Raw genomic sequence first — 17240 nt, 5'->3', positions numbered from 1 at the left:
AGAGATGCGACTGGACCCGAGAGGGACATTCCCAGGGGGAGGAGCAGCGGAGCAGAGAAAGAGAGACACGGACAGAACACCGAAGCGATTTTGGGATGCAAGTGAATGATTGGGATCTCGAACAGAAATATGTGGATGAAGTTTATCAGCAGAAGTTGTGACCCGAGTTTTTTTTTCTCAACCACTGACTCGGAGTAAGGGGGGAAGAATGGGAGAAAAGGATTCCCAACGTGGGCAAATCTCAGACGCTGACGGAGCGAAGCGCCGCCCCTTGAGGGATGGATCCATTTCGGTGATTGCGGATGGCCGATCACTGGGGTGGTGATGAAGAAGATGAAGAAGATGATAGTAATGATAATGATGGTTGATAAGGGAGGGAGATTAGAGTAGGAGAAATCAATAACATCATCGTGGAGCAGGAGAATTATTCAAAGAAGTGTTGGCTATTGTCCATTGCATCAAATGGTGAAATGGGTCACCAGTACACGGACAGGCTGCAGACGCGGGCTGGATCGTGCGGTACCTGGTACCTGTTCCAGAATCCAGATATTTATTTAGTTAGTTAGATATTATAGTTAGATATTTATGGAGTATATGGAGATATCATATGGAGATATGGAGTAAATCAATCATGGTTATGTATTGGAGCACGGTAGTATTCTTTTATTAGTAGTGATTTAATTCCAGTTACTCCTTGATTCCCATCCAGAAACAAACCTCCCCGGAGACTGGTCCATCTGATGCCTCCATTGACAATTTGTCTTCTTCCTCTTCCTCTTCTGCTGCTTCTTCTCGTTCTCCACATCCACACACACTCTCTTTCTCTTCCTTCAATTTACCTCATTTCACCCTCTTTCGATCCATCACACCGACCAGCTTGACACATCATCCCGGAATCTTCTGGCGTTCCGGGGATGATTAGCCCGCCCCGCCACTCGCCCGTCTGGTTTGGCGCTGCGATCCAATCGTTCATCTTGCTGCGTCTGCATCTTTTGATGTGGATAGTACTTTAGTGTTGCTGCTGCTGCTGCTGCTGCTGCTCTGCGGCGAAATCAACTGAATGCTCCATGTCTCGCAACTGGCAGCCACCATTTCTCTCGTACTGTTCCAATGGTCTCGATGTCTTCCACTCTCCCCACCCAGTTCCTGTTCTAAAATTCTCCGACCCCTGTGGCACTGGAAAAATAAAAAAAAGCAGACTGCGACTTCCATATATATTGGGGACAGCCGTAATATTGATTGATTTCGTGATATTAAGCCCGGCCGACCAGTGAACTGCTAGTCGTTTCCACTCTTCTGTCCATCTCTTTTCAGCTGCTCTCTGGCTTTCCCCTCTTTATTTTATTTTTCCCCCCTCCTCAAACTATCATCTCCGCGTGGATTTCCCGTCTGTCCACGTCGGTTCACACCATCATCTTCATCGATCTCTGCTGCGTCCCTGAAATCGATCCCTTCCAACTATTCCGATAGGAGGGACTGGGGCCTCATTTGGGGCTTGGGAGCAAACCCTCTCCCCCTTCCCCCTTGTCCAGATCGATCCTTTGGGGATGGTCTTTGGTCTTTGTGTGACTGTCTAAAGTTTTGATCAGACTTGCTTTGCTTCACCATCCGCACCCCATCTCGATGCGTCTTTCTCATTGGTCTCCCGCCGCCTCTCGATTCGATCGGACGTGAAGCTGTTCCCACACGCCATGGAAGGCTTCGACGATGCCTTCTATCAGGCACACTATTCCGTGTCGGATCCCCAACTGGGCCCCGCCGCATCATCATCATCAGCAGCAGCAGCATACTCCAACGTTGCCCCCCATCCCCATCCGGCGTCTTTGATGGCTTATCCCCCTTCCAGTCACTTTCAGGCTCCCGGTCATTCCTTTGCCTATCCCGCCCAGCCCTCCGATCTGCTAACCTTTGCGTCGCATCCTGATCACTTTGCCTTTCAGTCCCCGGTGCCTCATGCTCATCATGCTTCTCCCCACACGACCAGTTTCCCGGGCCATCTTCCCCACGCCATGCACGCTTATGATCCCCTGTCGGCCGCCGCCGCCGCCGCCGCCCAGTCCATGCCGATGAGCCTGGACCAAGGATCTGCCTTTCCGTACGATCCGGCCATCTTTGGCGCTTCCATTGGTCCACTGGATCCCAGTTTAGAGCAGCATGCAGCGCCGCAGCATGCTCACTTACCCCCTCAGACCGTTCATCTGGATCCAGGCGCAGCCTACGCGGTCGCACAGCTCCAGGAGTCCACCACAAATGCCTACTGGAATCAAGAGACGACTCAGGATGTCACCGCCCAGGCACAGTCCGCAGGCCCGGTCCGGGTGCCTTCCGCGGACTTCTCCCGTGCAAGAGGGCCATCCCACGATCATCAACCACTGCCCCAAAGCCAACCCCCGCCGGACTTCCAGTCCTATCCCCAACCGGCCAATCCAGCCGTTCCTCATCGTTTCATCCAGCCGAAGAGGTCGTCCCCAGTGAAGGGTGGGTTCTTCCTCCAATCCCAAGTCGAACCTGACCGGGAAAAGCTGATGCGGGTTCTTCTATGTCCATAAAGCCTCATTCCCACCTCAGGCTAAAGTGGAAGCCGGGAGCGATTCTCCATATGCTAGTATCTACTCGACCAGTGGCTTCGATATCATGGGCGTTCTGGTAGGTTGAATTAAATGCTGGTCAACCGCTTCCGCAGCAGCGTTCGAGTGCGGAAGAGGTACCTCTCGCTTCAACATGGATGTAGAGCTGACCTCTCTCTCTCTCTCTCTTTCCCATTAGGCCCAGGTGGTGTCCCGGCCGAACCCCAAGATCAATATCGGGGCAGTGGACTTGTCGTGCGCGTTTGTCCTCTGCGACATCACGCTGGAGGACCATCCGATCGTCTACGTCTCGGAGGCGTTTGAACGGCTCACGGGCTACACCAACCAGGAGATTGTCGGGCAGAACTGTCGGTTCCTCCAAGGGCCGGACGGAGTGGTTCAGCGGGGCATGCAGCGCAAGTTTGTCGACGAGAATACGGCCTACCGCCTGCGTTCGACGATCGAGGAGCGGACCGAGATCCAGGCGAGCATCATCAACTACCGGAAGGGCGGCCAGCCTTTTGTGAATCTTGTCACCATGATTCCCATCCGATGGGGCGGCAGCGACTACCGTTTTTACGTGGGGTTTCAGGTGGATCTGGTCGAGACGCCCGATGCAGTGACACGACGGAATCCAAGTACGGGACCTGATGCTGAGAGTCTTGACGCCGCTAAGCTAACCATTCTCTCTGCAGACGGAACATACATGATCAACTACCAGCGCAGTCAGTTACCGAGTTATGTGGTACCCCCTGAAGTCTACCGCAACAATCCGGATCTAGCGACTTTCTTTACTCCTGACCAGGTGTCCACGGTGTTGGAAAGCCTGCGCGACAACGGGCCTTCGTATCGACATTACTTGGATCGGGTGTTGGTGGAGAACATGGACGACATCATCCACGTTCTCTCATTCGAGGGAGAGTTTCTTTATCTGTCACCCTCGTGCCGGAAGGTGCTGGAGTATGAGCCGGCTGAATTGGTCGGAAAGGGCCTGTCGGCCGTGTGCCACCCCAGCGATATTGGTTCGGTCATTCGCGATCTACGAGCCCGCATCACCACCGAGTCTGTCAGCGTGGTGTATCGCATCCGGAAGAAGTACAGTGGATATGTCTGGTTCGAAAGCCATGGGTCATGGCATATTACCGACCGGGGGCGACAGTTCATGGTTTTGGGAGGGCGCGCGCGTGCGGTGTACAACTTTGATCAGGTTGCGACGATCGGTCGAGGTGGGTTGGCAGAGAATGACATCTGGGCCAAGCTTTCGATGTCGGGGATCGTCCTGTTCATCTCGTCGAAAGCTCGGCCGGTTTTGGGCCGTGTGGCGGACGATGTCATTGGAAAGAGCATCCAAGATCTCACGGGAGCAGACACCCGGGCCCAGGTCATGGAGGCGCTAGACACGGCTCGTTCGGGGCAACAGATCTCATTTCTTCACAAAGTCCGCCACAAGAAGGGGCATATGCTGCCCGTGCAGACGACGTTAATACCAGGAGACAGCAAAGAAGGGGAACGGCCTTCTTTCCTGGTCGCCCAGTTGCGTTTCCACCGGCCTCTCCCGAACGGCAGCCCGGACGACACAAGCTCCAGCGCCACCGAAACCGGGCGAGACGCCATGGCTGGACAGACAGGGTCGACCAGCCGGTTACCAGCCGGCAATCAGGAATTGATCCCGCTACGCGAGCGCAGCCTCTTCAGCGAGCTAGCCCCGACCAGGGGGTCAAGTTGGCAGTTCGAGCTACGGGAACTGGAGAAGCAGAACCGCATCTTGTCGGAAGAGGTGCAACGTCTCCTCACTCGGCGGAAGAAGCGCAAGCGCAAACAGAGCACCATCATAGTGGAAAAAAGCTGTGCGATGTGTCGGACGAAGAGCACGCCCGAGTGGCGACGCGGACCCAGCGGCAATCGCGACCTTTGCAACAGTTGTGGCTTACGATGGGCGAAGCAAGTCCGCAATGCGGCACAGGGTCAGCAGACCACCGCAGCCCGAGGGAAACGGACGTGATGATACCTATGTTATATTACCCCCTCCTATTTCTTTCTCATTATTCACCTCTTTGGGATACGGGTGGCTTTCTACGATTGAGTGTGTGGCTGTCTGACTGGAATGTGATTTGAGTATATTGAGCAATTTCGCTATATATGATACGATGATACCTTGTCACTGTGTGGGGGTATTGCTGGAATGGGAATGGGGTGACGAGTCATGATGGATGGATGGATGGATGGATGGATGGATGGATGGATGGATGGATGGAATGGATGGAATGGATGGCTGGATGGCGTCGGGGAGGAGTCTGTGGAATGGATCGGAGATGACCTGTACAGTGTATATTAACTCTTTCTATATGATAACAAGTAAATTAGTACGGACCGGGATTTATCGGTGATATGCCGGCATGCCCTGCTCGTAAGGCAGTGGGCGAGATGACGAGTCAAAAGTGATCCATAGTGACCAGTTAACTAGTTAACTATCTTGATTGACTAATGTACATATGTATATGCATGCAGTTCCATCCCCAATTCTATCCATAGTATGATCCACATGAGTAGTAAGTATATTCTGCAGTATACATCCAAGAACCACCGAACTAGTTAGTAGCAACCCACCTCTCCAACCACCTTCTCTCCTCCCTCTCAGCCTCCCATCCCTCTCTCACACCCCCAACCCCAACACCCACGCCTCCCCTCTCCTCCACCGCAATACGCACCTCCTCCGCCTCCATCTCCGACACGCCCCCACCCCTGCGGATCAACTCATCATCACACTCCAAATACTCCGCATACCGTCTCAACCGGCCCCGATACACCACCCCGACCAACCACGCCGGTCTCTCATGCGTCTTAGCCAATCCCAACACCGCACACGCCCGCAGCACCTCCCCAGCTCCGGCACTCTCAATCCACTTCCTATCCACATTGCGCTTCAACACGCGCATCTCCTCCACTGATCCCGTCTCCGGCGGCGTCACTGACCCGGTCCCGACAACCAACGCATCCCGTTTCGTCCGCGCGCGCTTCTCCCGCTCTTTCTCTAGCTGGCGTGGAATCCGACACGTAAGCGGCGTGATGGCGTTACCGAGAGCCAGCACGGCCAGCGGGGTGAGTTCCCCGCAGATGATTAGGATGAGGGAGAAGGGGATCATGCGCCGGATGTCGTGCGCGGAACGTCGGAGGAGTTGGAAGTGGGAGCGGTGGAGGGATTTGGAGAGGATGGTTTCGCTGAATGGTGTTGTGGCAGCAGCGTTCTTAGTGGATTGTGGTAGTGGAGGTGGTATAGTGCTCGGGGTATACGGGGATAGGTTCAGGGTTCGGCGGAGAGGGATGGCGGCGCGGTAGTTGTGGTAGACGTTTTTGAGACCCGTTTTGTAGAAGGATAGGTATGCGCGGCCGATGGTGATGTAGCGTTTGAGTTTGTCGGATGGGGGCAGCGGGGTGTTTGGGTCTGGGGGTGGAGGGAGAGCGAGTGCGGCGGGTCGCGTGCTTGGGGGTGGGTTTATGGAGGTGAGGATTGTGGTTGAGGTTGATGAGGTTGGGGTCGTTGAGGGGGTGGTGGGTTGTGCCGCGGAGGAGGGGCGCGTGTGAGATTTGGTGTTGGTGCTGGATTTGGAGTGCGAGGCGTAGGAACGTGTAGAGAGGGTGTAGTTGTGATGATGCTGATGATGCTGGTGGATGAGGCGAGACGCGATGGCGATGGTGGTGAATTGGGGGGGATTGGGGAGAACCCGCCGGGGGTGGAGCGCGGATAGCATTGCGCTGGGAGGATGGGGATTGAACTGAGGGTCCAATTGATGGGTGGTATACAGTGTAGAGTAGTAAAAAGAGTGGTGTCAAGAGGAAGAATTGGAGATGAAATGAAGATCCAACGAGATTCCGGGGAGATTGTTGTGTGCCTCAGGCAGACGATGACTGCTCGGTTCCCCGCGGGGACCGAGTGTCGGTCAGTACTCAGTAGATCTATGCTTATTCTAAGCTAGCTGGAGTGAATAGTGTAGCTCTATCTATATTATGTGCAGCTGTTGATGTAGTGTGATATCTACTGTCATCAACTAGTATATGTTGTAAGTTGAGTCCGAGCCGGACAAATAATATACTTTAAGATCAGGAGGATCAGTACTGCAACACTGCGAATTCAGCATCAGTTATGTAAATATAACATTTTATCCACTACTATATGATGAGTAGTAACCTATGCTACACCACTAAACAATTAAGATAGTGACTCACGGTTACAATTGTTGACAACTAAACATTAGTAATAGTCCGTGACTCACCATCTCCCTAGCAGTACTTCATAGTCTAGACCACTAACTAGTATATAACCTATCATATAGTAATTCCATCACCCTCAACAACTACCCACCTCCACATCCACATCCACAATAACTTCAACACAATGTCCCTCTCCTTCCACCACCCCACTGCCCTCCTCCTGATCGACAATCAACAAGGCTTCACTCACCCAACGCACTGGGGCCCCTCACGCTCCAACCCCAACTACGAAGCAAACATCCAATCCCTCCTCACCACCTTCCGCAACACCCTCACCAGTTCAGCTTCCACTAAACATGAAATAATTCACATCTTCCACGCCTCCACAACGCCAACCTCCCCCCTACACCCATCCTACACCACCCCCACCGGTGAAAAAGGCATCTACCCTCTCCCCAACTGCACTCCGCTCCCGACGGAGAAACAGATCTGGAAACATGTCAATTCGTCATTCATCGGCACAGACCTCGAAGCATACCTCCGCGAAAGGGGAATCAGACAATTGATAGTGGCCGGGTTGACTACGGATCATTGTGTGTCGACGACGGTGCGGATGGCGGCCAATTTGGGGGTGGTGGATAGGGTTTTATCGAAGAAGACTACAGGGGATGATGAGGGTGGAGATGTGATAGAGAAGCAAGATGATGAGATTGACAAAGGACGAATTATTCTTGTTAGCGATGCCACTGCGACCTTTGCCAAGGGGGGATGGGATGCTGAGACGGTGCATAAAGTGTCGGTTGCCAGTTTGGAGGGGGAGTTTGCGGAAGTGCTTGGGGTGGGGGAGGTGGTGAGGGATTTGGAGAGGTTTGTTTCTAGCTATTAAGGAGAAAGATGAGTATAGTTATAGTAATAATGTGTATATAGAGGCTATATTATGAAAATGGTGTTGGTAGGGTAAGATTATTCCGGGTCATTCATTGACCGACTGATCAATTAACAGCCATACTAACTACAACGCCACATCCACCGCTACCATACTCTCCGAAATGAAGCCCGTCACAAACAACCTCGCCTTCTTCTGCTGCTGCTTCTGCTGCTCAGCTGCCAACGGCAACGGCACCAGCAGCGCCGCACTGGCACTCCGGATGCGTGTTCCATCGTCCTCGAACAGCAGCCGCGTCTCCCATTCCGCGGGCGTAGTATCGGCCTTGCGCCGCGTGTACCACACCATCACCCCGTCCGTCGCATTGGGATCCATACGCGTCTTCTCCACATCCACGCCGCGGAGTAGCCCACCCAGCACATATCCGCTGGCATCGTCCGTGGCCGTTGCGTACGGGTCCTGGTAGTAAGTGGGGTTGTCAATCGTGCTGTCAAAGGCAAACTCGTCGACGATTGATAGCGTGTGGTCATCATGCGGCCGCATACGCCACAGGTAGCCGCCTACGGCGCTGGTAACGAGCACTTCCTCGCGCGACTGGCCGTGTCCGAGACCGTTGGGGTTCCAGAGATGCTCGACGGCCACGGTTGCCTGGCGCTCTGTGTCGGCGGGAACTGCGGCGAGACTGTCGAGCTGGACATGGATGACGGTGGACCATTTGGCGACGGGGAGCATGTTCTCGATCATGCGGAGGGCCCCGTCGCGGTAGCGGTGGTCGTTGGTGACGTAGAAGGAACGGGGGCTGTCGGCGTAGATATCGTTGGGGGTGGTAATGAGCGGATGACGGATGGAGCGGACATGGCGGACGGTGTTGGAGTGTAGGACGTGGTGGAAGAGCTCGACCTGCGAGCGCGCCTTGGGGATGTCCTTGAGGCCGGGGTGATAGTCGGGATTGGCGAGGTGGTTCACGGCGAAGATGTAGACGGCGTCTGCGCGCTCTGGATCCTCGGTAACATCGATGCCGTGGGTGATAAAGGGGCCGGAAAAGTTCTCAAATGTGAGACGCGTCGACTTCAGTGTCTGGTCAAGCTGAGTGAGCCTTGTGCTGGTTTATGGCTATGGGTTGCACCAGGGAACACGTACCTGGGGATCAATCACATGGATAGATCCCGTTGTGTCCGCAGGGCCATCAAAGTTGGCCAAGGGCGGAAACCATCGAAACCGGGGCGCAGTCGAGTCCTCGCAGGCTGTGAAGAGCTGACCAGCCGGATGATAGTAATGCAGGTCCTCGCAGTGGATGGTATCGGCAATGGGGTGGACGGGGCTGCTCTGGGAGCTGGTCGTCTCGCTCGCTGAGCGGAACACCCCTAGCACGCTAAGCTGGCGGGTCACTGGTCCATACAACGAGGCGAACAGGACAGCGATGATCGCCAGGTTGATGTAGTTCTTCATCGTGAGATGCCTGTTGACTGTATACTTGGGTATGTAGTGGGAGAAAAAGAATAAGAAAACAACCAGAGCGATGAGGACGGGAAGAAAAACAAAGCGGGGAGCCGAGGATGAACGAAACGAACCAAAAAAATATAGATTAGTATAGTATCATTCTCCCAGGCTCCCACAAGTAACAACATTCCACTCGTTGAGAAATGCGGGGATTGACTTCAATGGCGCTGTCATTGGCGAACCAGCAGCGAGCCATCATCCACAGTGGACCGACAGCCAGTCCCAGCCGAAGACGCCAGTGATGATCGTCGCGGCGATCATCCATGGGTCGACACTTACGGTCCAGCATCTAGTACGAGTCGAAGTGTACAGTGAAGTAAAAGTGAATGAGAGCGTACATTGTTTCAAGCCTAATGCCGAGCTTACAGCCAATTCATCCTTCCTAGGGTTTTCCTTCGCCCACACACAAATCAAGCCAAGTTAGCTAGCAATAAAAGAGATCACACGCAGATTATTTCATCCTTTCCGTCTGAAAAAAAAAAGAACTCCTTTGTTTCCCCGTCCAAGAAATCCGTAACTCATGGTCGCCGTCTTGACTTAGCGCTGGGACTTGGCCTCCAGATATTCCTGGTCACTGGCGTCCAAGATGTCGTACTCCTCGTCCGTCAGCATACCCGCATCTGTCTCTTCCTCGCCTAGCGTCAAACTCTCCATGTCATCGAACACATCCTGCTCCGATTCATTTGTCACCGACGGGGCGCTGGGGGCCGTCGTGGCCGCCTCGTGGGTGCTGGCCTCCGGCGACTCCTTGGCCAGCTTGGGGAAGATCATCTGACTCCCCGCGGGCTCCGACTGGGACTCCGGTTGAGGCTCGACGGTCTTCTCCATCGCCGGTTCCGGTGCACTCACGGCGGGAGGCGGAACGTCCTCACGCACGCGCACGTCACACCACAGCCGGTGGCCAAAAGGCATGCCGCTGGGCAGCTTCAGCCGCCAGTACGAGATGGCGCTACCCTGGCGGTTCGGGGTCCTCAGCGTCACGGTAAAGTCCGCACTGTGACCAGGCTCCAACGGCTCCGAAAGCTTGTTGCTCTCCATGGCAGCCGAGATGGCATCCATGCTCAAGGGGTGGCTGGTATTCACGTTGAACATCGAATCGCCCCCGACGAACCGCACATCAGTGCCGGCAGGCCAGCTGGATGGGCCAGGGTTGAAGAGGGTCCAGGTCTGCTGGAAAGCGGTGTTGGGCGGCAGCGTGGTGTCGTCTGGCACAGTGTCACGGATGAAGAAGGCTTGGTAGCCGGAGGCGGGGTCAGCTGATGTCGGCTGTTCGACCTGGACCGGCTGCTGTGCAACGGGAGTCGGCTGTGCCACCGGGGCAGGCTCCGGAACAGGCTCTGCTTCCGGCTTGGACTTCTCCTGAATTGGCTCGACCGGGACGCTGGCTTGGGTCGAAGTGGATTTCTGGGCACGGTCGCCCAGGGCGCAGGTAGCTCCACGGTCTTCATGGACCGTGCTGACAGAGACGTTGTGCACAGGGGTCTTCAGCATGACCATGGGGTGAGTGCGGTTGTGCGTGTTGGTCGGGTGCACCTCGCACTTGGCGCAGAAATCCGTGTCGTGACACACAGAGCACTTGTAGCGAGTTCCTGTGATAAAGCTAGGGCATGGCCTGTTCCTGCACAGAGGACCGTCACAGTAGATGCCATAGTGCACCTCATAGCTTTGCAGAGGCTCGGCGATTGCGTCATAAAGCGGCGCAAACCGATGGCCCGGATGGGTTTGGGCTGCTTCCTGGTGGCACTCGGAGCAGTAGTCCCAATCTGGGCAGGTCAGGCACTTGTGCCGGACGCCAATGATACGCTAAGATGCACGGTTAGCCTAGAGGTAGTCAAATAGAACAGTTGACAACCAACCTTTTCACATCCGTCACAGATAGCAGCGTGGTGGTGGTGACGTCCAGGCTTGCAGCGAGATTGAACCAGACTCTTGAGGCAGAATTGACGGTCATGAAGCAGCTTGAAGGTGTGAGCGGGGTGGTGGCCGTGTGTATCTCTGAGCAGACAAGTGATGCAGAGGTCATAATCATCACAGTCAGCGCAGGAAACCATCTTGGTTTCATCGAGTTCTGTCGGGGTTAGTTAATTACGACAAGTTCAGTTGAGGGAAAGGACATACCCTTCAGGCAATCATTGCAGATGCGTTCCTGAGTGCTCTCGGGAAGTTCGGGAGCCGCCACAGCAGGCACTGGAGCCGACTCAGACACCAGCTCTGGCACGGACTCTTCGAAGGTCTCTTCTTCCTCCTCTTCTTCGGGTTCAGGGACCTCCTCTCGAGCCTTCCGGGGCTGGACTGTCTCAGTGGTGCTGTTGGTGACCTGGCCATCCTTGACAAGCCGCTTGATCAACCAGTGTTCGTCATCGAGACAAGCCACACCGGCCTCGACACACTGGAGACACAAGTCGTAATCGCCATCGTCACAGATGCTGCAGTGATAATGCTCGTTCGGGATGGAGCGGCCACAGTTGTTGCAGTCAATACAGAAGACCCCGTTGGGCGATGCGTGCGACACCACCGGCATATCCAAGCTGTCCTGGCCCAAGACGAAGTCCCGGAACTGGGGTTCGGTCGTCTCAGGGGCCGACCACTGGGCGGATCGAGACTCAGCAGGGAAGGTGCCGCTGGCGACCTCGGGTAGAGCCGAGGCAGATAGGGACGCACTAGCAGGAACACTTTCAACTTGAGACTCAGGGAGAGGAGCACCCAAGACAGTCTCGAGGTAACTGTACCTTGACGCATTCTGTGTTTCGGGGAGGTCTGCGGCCAGCTGTGGCTCGGAGACGGGCTCCTCAGCCGTCGTGGCCTTGATCCGCAGCTTCAGTTTAGCCTTGGCAGCGCGATAGAGCTGCTTGTAGACGGCAGGGTTCTCGCTATCTAGTTGAATATAGCAGCCGGCGCTGTCGGAATAACGTTCGAAGATGACGTTGACATCCTCGGGAACGCCAAGAAGCTGGCGGAGCTGTTACGGATAAGAGACGTCAGCATGAATTGCGGAATCATTGCGTTAACCTTTGCTCCATTTCATTCCCTTGCGCAAAAAGATATTTCCAAAGGGGTAAGTAATGGAAAATTATAAATATTTCATCACACACATGGAGCAAGGAGGTGGGCACGTGAGAACAGCCAGCGGATTGAGGGAAGAAATGACGGGGTGGGCTATAATGTTTCTTTTTTGATGGGGGGCCAGGACCCGTAGCTCCGATCGGAGCTTGAGTGGGGACGAACGTACATTCTGGGGAAGCGTGCGAGCTCCGAGCTCTCGCAGAGGGAGCTTAAAGCGTCGAGTATTTTCATTGTAGAGCACCTTGACGGTGATGAGAGAGCTGGGGCCGACGGGAGCCGTTGCGGGCGCAGGAGAAGCCATGGTGTCCAGAAAGATGTGTGCTTCGTCCTTATTTTTCCTGTTTTGAAATGGTCTCTCTGGCGTGATTTAAGCAGGGATACCGAGAGATAAGCAGAAAAGGACGCTAATTCGGGAACGGTAAGCTAGGCGATGGATGGTAGGAAGTAGGTAAGCCAGTGATAGATAACGGTGGGAGTGGTGTTTGCCCCGTTAGATGGTTTAACGAGGAATCTGGATGGAGAGACCCCAGAACGATGGAAGATGGACTGTAGGTTTTTAAACTAGTAAACTAAATAGAAGGGAGGGGGGTGGTGTGGGATAATAAGAATGGAAGATGGGGGGAGGGATGACCAGGATGACGGTAAGAAGGGGAGGAATAAGTAAAGTGGAAAGAGGAGACGGAAGATCGGGAGAGGAGGATTGAGGATGGATGGATTGGATGGGATGATGAGGAGAAGGCAGGAGAGAAAGATGAGGAGAGGGGGAAGAAGAAGAAGAAGGGAGAGATGAGGAGAGAGCGAGCGAGCGAGCGAGTTCTTCCCAGCGGTAATTAAAGAGAGAGACCAAAGGGAGAGACCACAGAAAGGCCAGCCCGGCTGCCTGGAGGTCAGCTGCTGCTTCACTGCTGCATCCGGCCGAGGCGGTGAAGGTCTGCGGCCATTGGCGGATGCTCAGTTGCTCTCAGACTAAGTAACTGCTCCGTAGGTAACTAACTTAGTTCGATCGTTTGTTAGTTCGTTAACAGTTAACTATGCTCATGGCTAACTAGCTAACTGCGTTTAGTTAGTCCTTTACTGTGGACGGAGTACCAAGGGGTGACCTGCCCGGTACCTTGTCCGGCCTGCCGGTCGCGATGCTTCTTCCCCGTACTCTCTCATGTAGCTAGCTACTAGATACACTTTTTTAGTACGGAGAGTCCTCCTCCACCACCACCACCTCCTCCTTCTCTTGCATCCTCGGTGGAGTCTTCCTGCTGCAGAATGAGGCATTGCTCTGTTGGCTACGTAGGTGCCTAACCCTTTCCTTCCCTTCCCTCTCGTCACCAACCCTCCCTAAGCACAGGCGCCATGATTTCATCACGACATGGATGTTCCCCTCATGCCATCGACCAATCCTTCCCCCACAGCCTCAGATGTTGCTTGCTGATCAGGGTGCTTACGCCTGGGCCGTTCATCATCCATTCCTCCACACCCTCCTTCCCCTCAAGAATTGATTTTCCTTCCTTACGATGGATCGGCTATTACGGGTTCTTCTCCAGGCCTCCTACTTTTGGTAGTCCGAGGAATTGACGCTCCTTGACGTGCTGCCTGACGTCACTTCACACCAAACCTTCCAGGCCCATCCGCGGCCCCTTCCGTTTCAACCGGGAGGTTCGGGTCTAATCTATGTATCTATCTACTTTTTGTTTGGACCGGTGCGGACAACACAGCTCACTGCAACTATTTTTGGGATCGTGTTTTATTGCTTTTGTAGACCAGAGGATGCCACCCCACAACTCGGCCTCCTCATCCGTGTCAATCAACAAATCTCAAAACGAGCGCAGTGAAACACACGCACACACGCGCACACACTCACATACACACACACACACACACATACAGACACACGCAGGGCTCATCACGAGAGGGAAAGAGGGGAAGAGGTAGAGGATGCACACCGCATTACGTTCATGGAAAACCAGGATGCAGACAAGCATGGTCAGAAACTTCGTACGGGTATTCGCGTGGACAGTTCACCGGAAGAGCGATCCTGGCGCCGCCGACAGGGTGCGTAGGAACATCACCGCACCCATTGATTGCCCCGGCCCATTCCCCTCCCGGCTTAGAGCCCACTGCCAGTCAACGTCATGAGTATATCGAAGAAGATGGTATCCGTACATCGCGGAAGACTTCGGCAGGCATAAGCTAAACGGCACAGCAGGGATACGACGGCAGCCAAGCAAACTAGAGAAAAGAAAGCAAGAAAAAGCGGACAGAAAATTCGACAGGAAGAGAAACAAGAAAAGAAAAAAAAAAAGAAAAGAAAAAAAGAAAACATAAGACGGAAAACGTAGGCAGAAAAGAAATTAAGTGATGAAAAGAAACGGGGGGTAAAAATAGAACAGCACAGCAAGACGATCGCTAGTAATGCATGGAATCCTTATCTAACCACAATTAGAGACGGAACTAGGAGAGCACGATGCCCCGGCGACACTAGACCTCAACAAGAAAGGAAAGGCACAGGCTATGAGGCAATGGGAGGTCGTCATATTGGGATCAACAACAAAATTTGCCGCTTTTCCATGAGGCAAACGAAGAAAGGAAAAGAAAAAAAAATCCACGAACAAATTGAACACGAAGCGAAGGCGGAAAATTGAGGTTAATAACAATGATGAGTATGAAACTTGAAACAAAGGCGGAAAGATAAGGCGTAGACCAAGGCGGAAGGGGGAAAGTAAACATAGCGTCAAAAAATAATCACAAAAAGAAATTGAATTTTTGGAACCGAGGGAGAAGAAGTCAAACAAAAGTCATAGCTTAGGCCAGGTATTATCCACAGGCCTCGGTTCACTGAGAGCCGTAATAAACACTGCTTTGAGACTGGGGATAGTAGTATGTTGTACCAGGGGGCGTCATCATGCCGCCCATGCCCATGACACCACCGGCCCCGGGCGCATTCGGCATTCCATAGGAAGGGGTTTGATACATCTGGTTGGCATCGTAGAAATACACCGTACCACCCGCTTCGTGTGCGACTGTGCCTGGTTGAGCCGATTGCTCGCCCGATGTGTGCGTACCGGGCACCATGTACGGCACCTGCTGCCCCGGAGGGAAGGGAGGCACAGAGGTACCGGGGCCCACTGCTGCATTGTACGGGGGGAACTCGGTCCCGGTAACTGAATAGTAAACAGCGCCAGGAGGGTAAGAATTGGGATAGAAGGCTTGTGGCTGTTGAAAACCATATGGCTGGAAGGGTTGGGCATGGATTGCCCGCTCGGGTATATGGGATAAGGGCGTCACTGAAGAGTGAGCCGAAGCAGCATAGCCGGGGCCATCTGAGCCATAGACGGGCCCACTGCCAGGCATCGGGACCTGATGATGGAACGGCTGCTCCTGCTGCGGCTGAGGAGGATTGAAGGGAAAGCTTGCTGGGGTTTCAATGTCGGCAACCGAGACGGCCTTTTGGGGACGAGGTTGGTGCATCGGTATGGGCGCCGGACGGCTCTCCCGAAATACTGGAGGTTGAGGCTGTGGTTGTAGAGGAGGAACTGCTGATGGAGGGCCGGGTGGCGGGGGTGGTAGTCCGACTGGTGGCCTTGCAGGTGGAGGTAATCGGACAACGGGCTTACCGTTGTCTGCGGCCACGATCGTCTGTCTGGAAAGAACCGAGGCTGCCGGTGAGTGGTATCCCTCATGCGAGGGCGCCTTGCCAAAGGACGACCTCCTACTGATGCTAACACTTGGAGTGTAGGTAGAACCTGCGTAGATACTGGGCCGTCGTCCTGGAAAGAATCCACTTCGACGCCCACGGAAGGCCTGTTGGTTAGGCCGGAGCGCCCGCGGGATGAAGATGAAAGATCGCTCTGTTGCGGGGAAGATATATCGTGCAGGCTGCCCGGGAAGCGAGATTCGGACGGGTTTATCGCGGCGCAGAGGAGGACGGTGCTGTGGTAAACGGGTGTGTTGCTTCTTTGGAACGGTAGGGTATGAAATGGGTTGAGCCATGCCCGGTAAGAAGACCACGACAGGCACGTTCCCTATCATAGTAGTACTCGAGAACGATCGATTGGGCGGGGAAGATCGAGGGGCTGTAGGGACTGCCTTTGGAGGATAGGTTGGGACAGTCGCAGGCACCGCAGGCGCTTTCGAGACGGGTGCCTCATCTCCAGCAACAGTATCATGCAGATCGTGCGTCCACTTGTTTTCGCTGGCATCGGACTTGACCTGGTTTCTGCAGGTAGTTAGCGCGGATGTTCTATTTTAGTTCAACAATGAAAGAGCTAGAGGGTTGGTTCAAGCGTACTTGCGCACATTGCCGTCCACAATGAGACCGTATGGTCTTGACTTGGACTTGGCAAATTGTTTGTGACCGTTGGCTGCAGTATCGGTTGAGCGTTTGTCGTGAAGGAAGAAGCTTCCCCTAGTGGGCACGAAAGCTGGATTCTCCTCCTTTTCCTTTGTGTACTTCTCATTGTCACGGCGCCTCCTCTCCGTCAAACTGTCTTGTTTTGGCTCTGCCGGAGGCGCCGATGGAGTCCTTCCAGTCTGCTGGCCAAGCTCTCCCTTCAGATCGTCAAAGTGGATTTCGGCCACTTCAGTTGTCTTATCCGACAGTCTCATCCCGTTCATCATCGCTTCCGTATCTGACATGACCGTTCCCGTGTGGCGTTTCCCGGGTGAGGAAGAATGGCGGCGCCCGAGCTTCTGGCTTCCTGCGGGCGTACGGCCGTTGAGCTGGGGAGGGTGAGTATTGCCAGCATCCCGGGTCACAGATGCCTCATCATCACTCTCATCGCTGCCCTCACCATCAGCATCCTCATCGTCGGGGTGACTGATAATGGACCCTTCGCTTAGGGAGTCGTCCTCCAATTCTCCATCCATCGAGCCCTCATCTTCGCCCTCGTCGTCTCTTCTTCGGCGGCGACTAGCACCGATATTGTGTCGTCGTGGAGCCATGGAAAATAAGGGAAAATAAAAAGCAAAAGTTCACGGTGAAAGTCGGGATCGAGGTATGCTGGGGTGGATCGAGGTGGTGG

The 17240-nt window shown here is 54.2% G+C and overlaps 6 protein-coding genes across 6 annotated transcripts; 2 read left to right on the top strand and 4 right to left on the bottom strand.

The window, feature by feature from the left end:
* Nucleotides 1–1691: 1691 nt before the first annotated feature.
* Nucleotides 1692–4569, top strand: lreA (GATA transcription factor LreA; the record flags this gene model as incomplete). The annotated part of the gene is made up of 4 exons (XM_067626668.1): nt 1692–2478; nt 2552–2646; nt 2767–3205; nt 3263–4569. The coding sequence occupies 4 exons, from the start codon at nt 1692–1694 to the stop codon at nt 4567–4569; spliced, it is 2628 nt and encodes an 875-aa protein (XP_067485609.1).
* Nucleotides 4570–5155: 586 nt separating this feature from the next.
* On the bottom strand, nt 5156–6316 carry ASPBRDRAFT_112424 (uncharacterized protein; the record flags this gene model as incomplete). The annotated part of the gene is made up of 1 exon (XM_067616649.1): nt 5156–6316. One exon carries the CDS (start codon nt 6314–6316, stop codon nt 5156–5158), a length of 1161 nt encoding a protein of 386 aa, XP_067485608.1.
* Nucleotides 6317–6960: 644 nt separating this feature from the next.
* On the top strand, nt 6961–7662 carry ASPBRDRAFT_112598 (putative isochorismatase family hydrolase; the record flags this gene model as incomplete). The annotated part of the gene is made up of 1 exon (XM_067616670.1): nt 6961–7662. One exon carries the CDS (start codon nt 6961–6963, stop codon nt 7660–7662), a length of 702 nt encoding a protein of 233 aa, XP_067485607.1.
* Nucleotides 7663–7788: 126 nt separating this feature from the next.
* Nucleotides 7789–9111, bottom strand: ASPBRDRAFT_114000 (serum paraoxonase/arylesterase family protein; the record flags this gene model as incomplete). The annotated part of the gene is made up of 2 exons (XM_067616784.1): nt 7789–8739; nt 8803–9111. The coding sequence occupies 2 exons, from the start codon at nt 9109–9111 to the stop codon at nt 7789–7791; spliced, it is 1260 nt and encodes a 419-aa protein (XP_067485606.1).
* Nucleotides 9112–9635: 524 nt separating this feature from the next.
* On the bottom strand, nt 9636–13014 carry ASPBRDRAFT_37583 (ZZ type zinc finger domain protein). Its single transcript, XM_067623759.1, has 4 exons — nt 12392–13014; nt 11281–12121; nt 11019–11230; nt 9636–10965 (listed from the first exon to the last, which is right to left on the bottom strand). Exons 1-4 carry the CDS (start codon nt 12524–12526, stop codon nt 9700–9702), a joined length of 2454 nt encoding a protein of 817 aa, XP_067485605.1. The 5' UTR covers nt 12527–13014; the 3' UTR covers nt 9636–9699.
* A 2037-nt stretch (nt 13015–15051) lies between these two features.
* Nucleotides 15052–17160, bottom strand: ASPBRDRAFT_25942 (uncharacterized protein; the record flags this gene model as incomplete). Its single annotated transcript, XM_067622224.1, has 2 exons — nt 15052–16435; nt 16508–17160. The coding sequence occupies 2 exons, from the start codon at nt 17158–17160 to the stop codon at nt 15052–15054; spliced, it is 2037 nt and encodes a 678-aa protein (XP_067485604.1).
* Between the last annotated feature and the right edge of the window lie 80 nt (nt 17161–17240).

Source organism: Aspergillus brasiliensis, assembly GCF_001889945.1.
Source record: "Aspergillus brasiliensis CBS 101740 unplaced genomic scaffold ASPBRscaffold_1, whole genome shotgun sequence".
Lineage (NCBI taxonomy): Eukaryota > Fungi > Ascomycota > Eurotiomycetes > Eurotiales > Aspergillaceae > Aspergillus > Aspergillus brasiliensis.
Note: the sequence above shows the minus strand (reverse complement) of the source record. Positions and strands in the feature narration are given on the sequence as shown.

Coding starts and splice junctions, on each gene's coding strand:
- ASPBRDRAFT_37583 (XM_067623759.1), bottom strand. CDS start 12,526: ATGGCTTCTCCTGCGCCCGCAACGGCTCCCGTCGGCCCCAGCTCTCTC. Junction 11,231..11,280: donor CTGCAATGATTGCCTGAAGG/GTATGTCCTTTC, acceptor TAACCCCGACAG/AACTCGATGAAACCAAGATG. Junction 10,966..11,018: donor TCTGTGACGGATGTGAAAAG/GTTGGTTGTCAA, acceptor CGTGCATCTTAG/CGTATCATTGGCGTCCGGCA.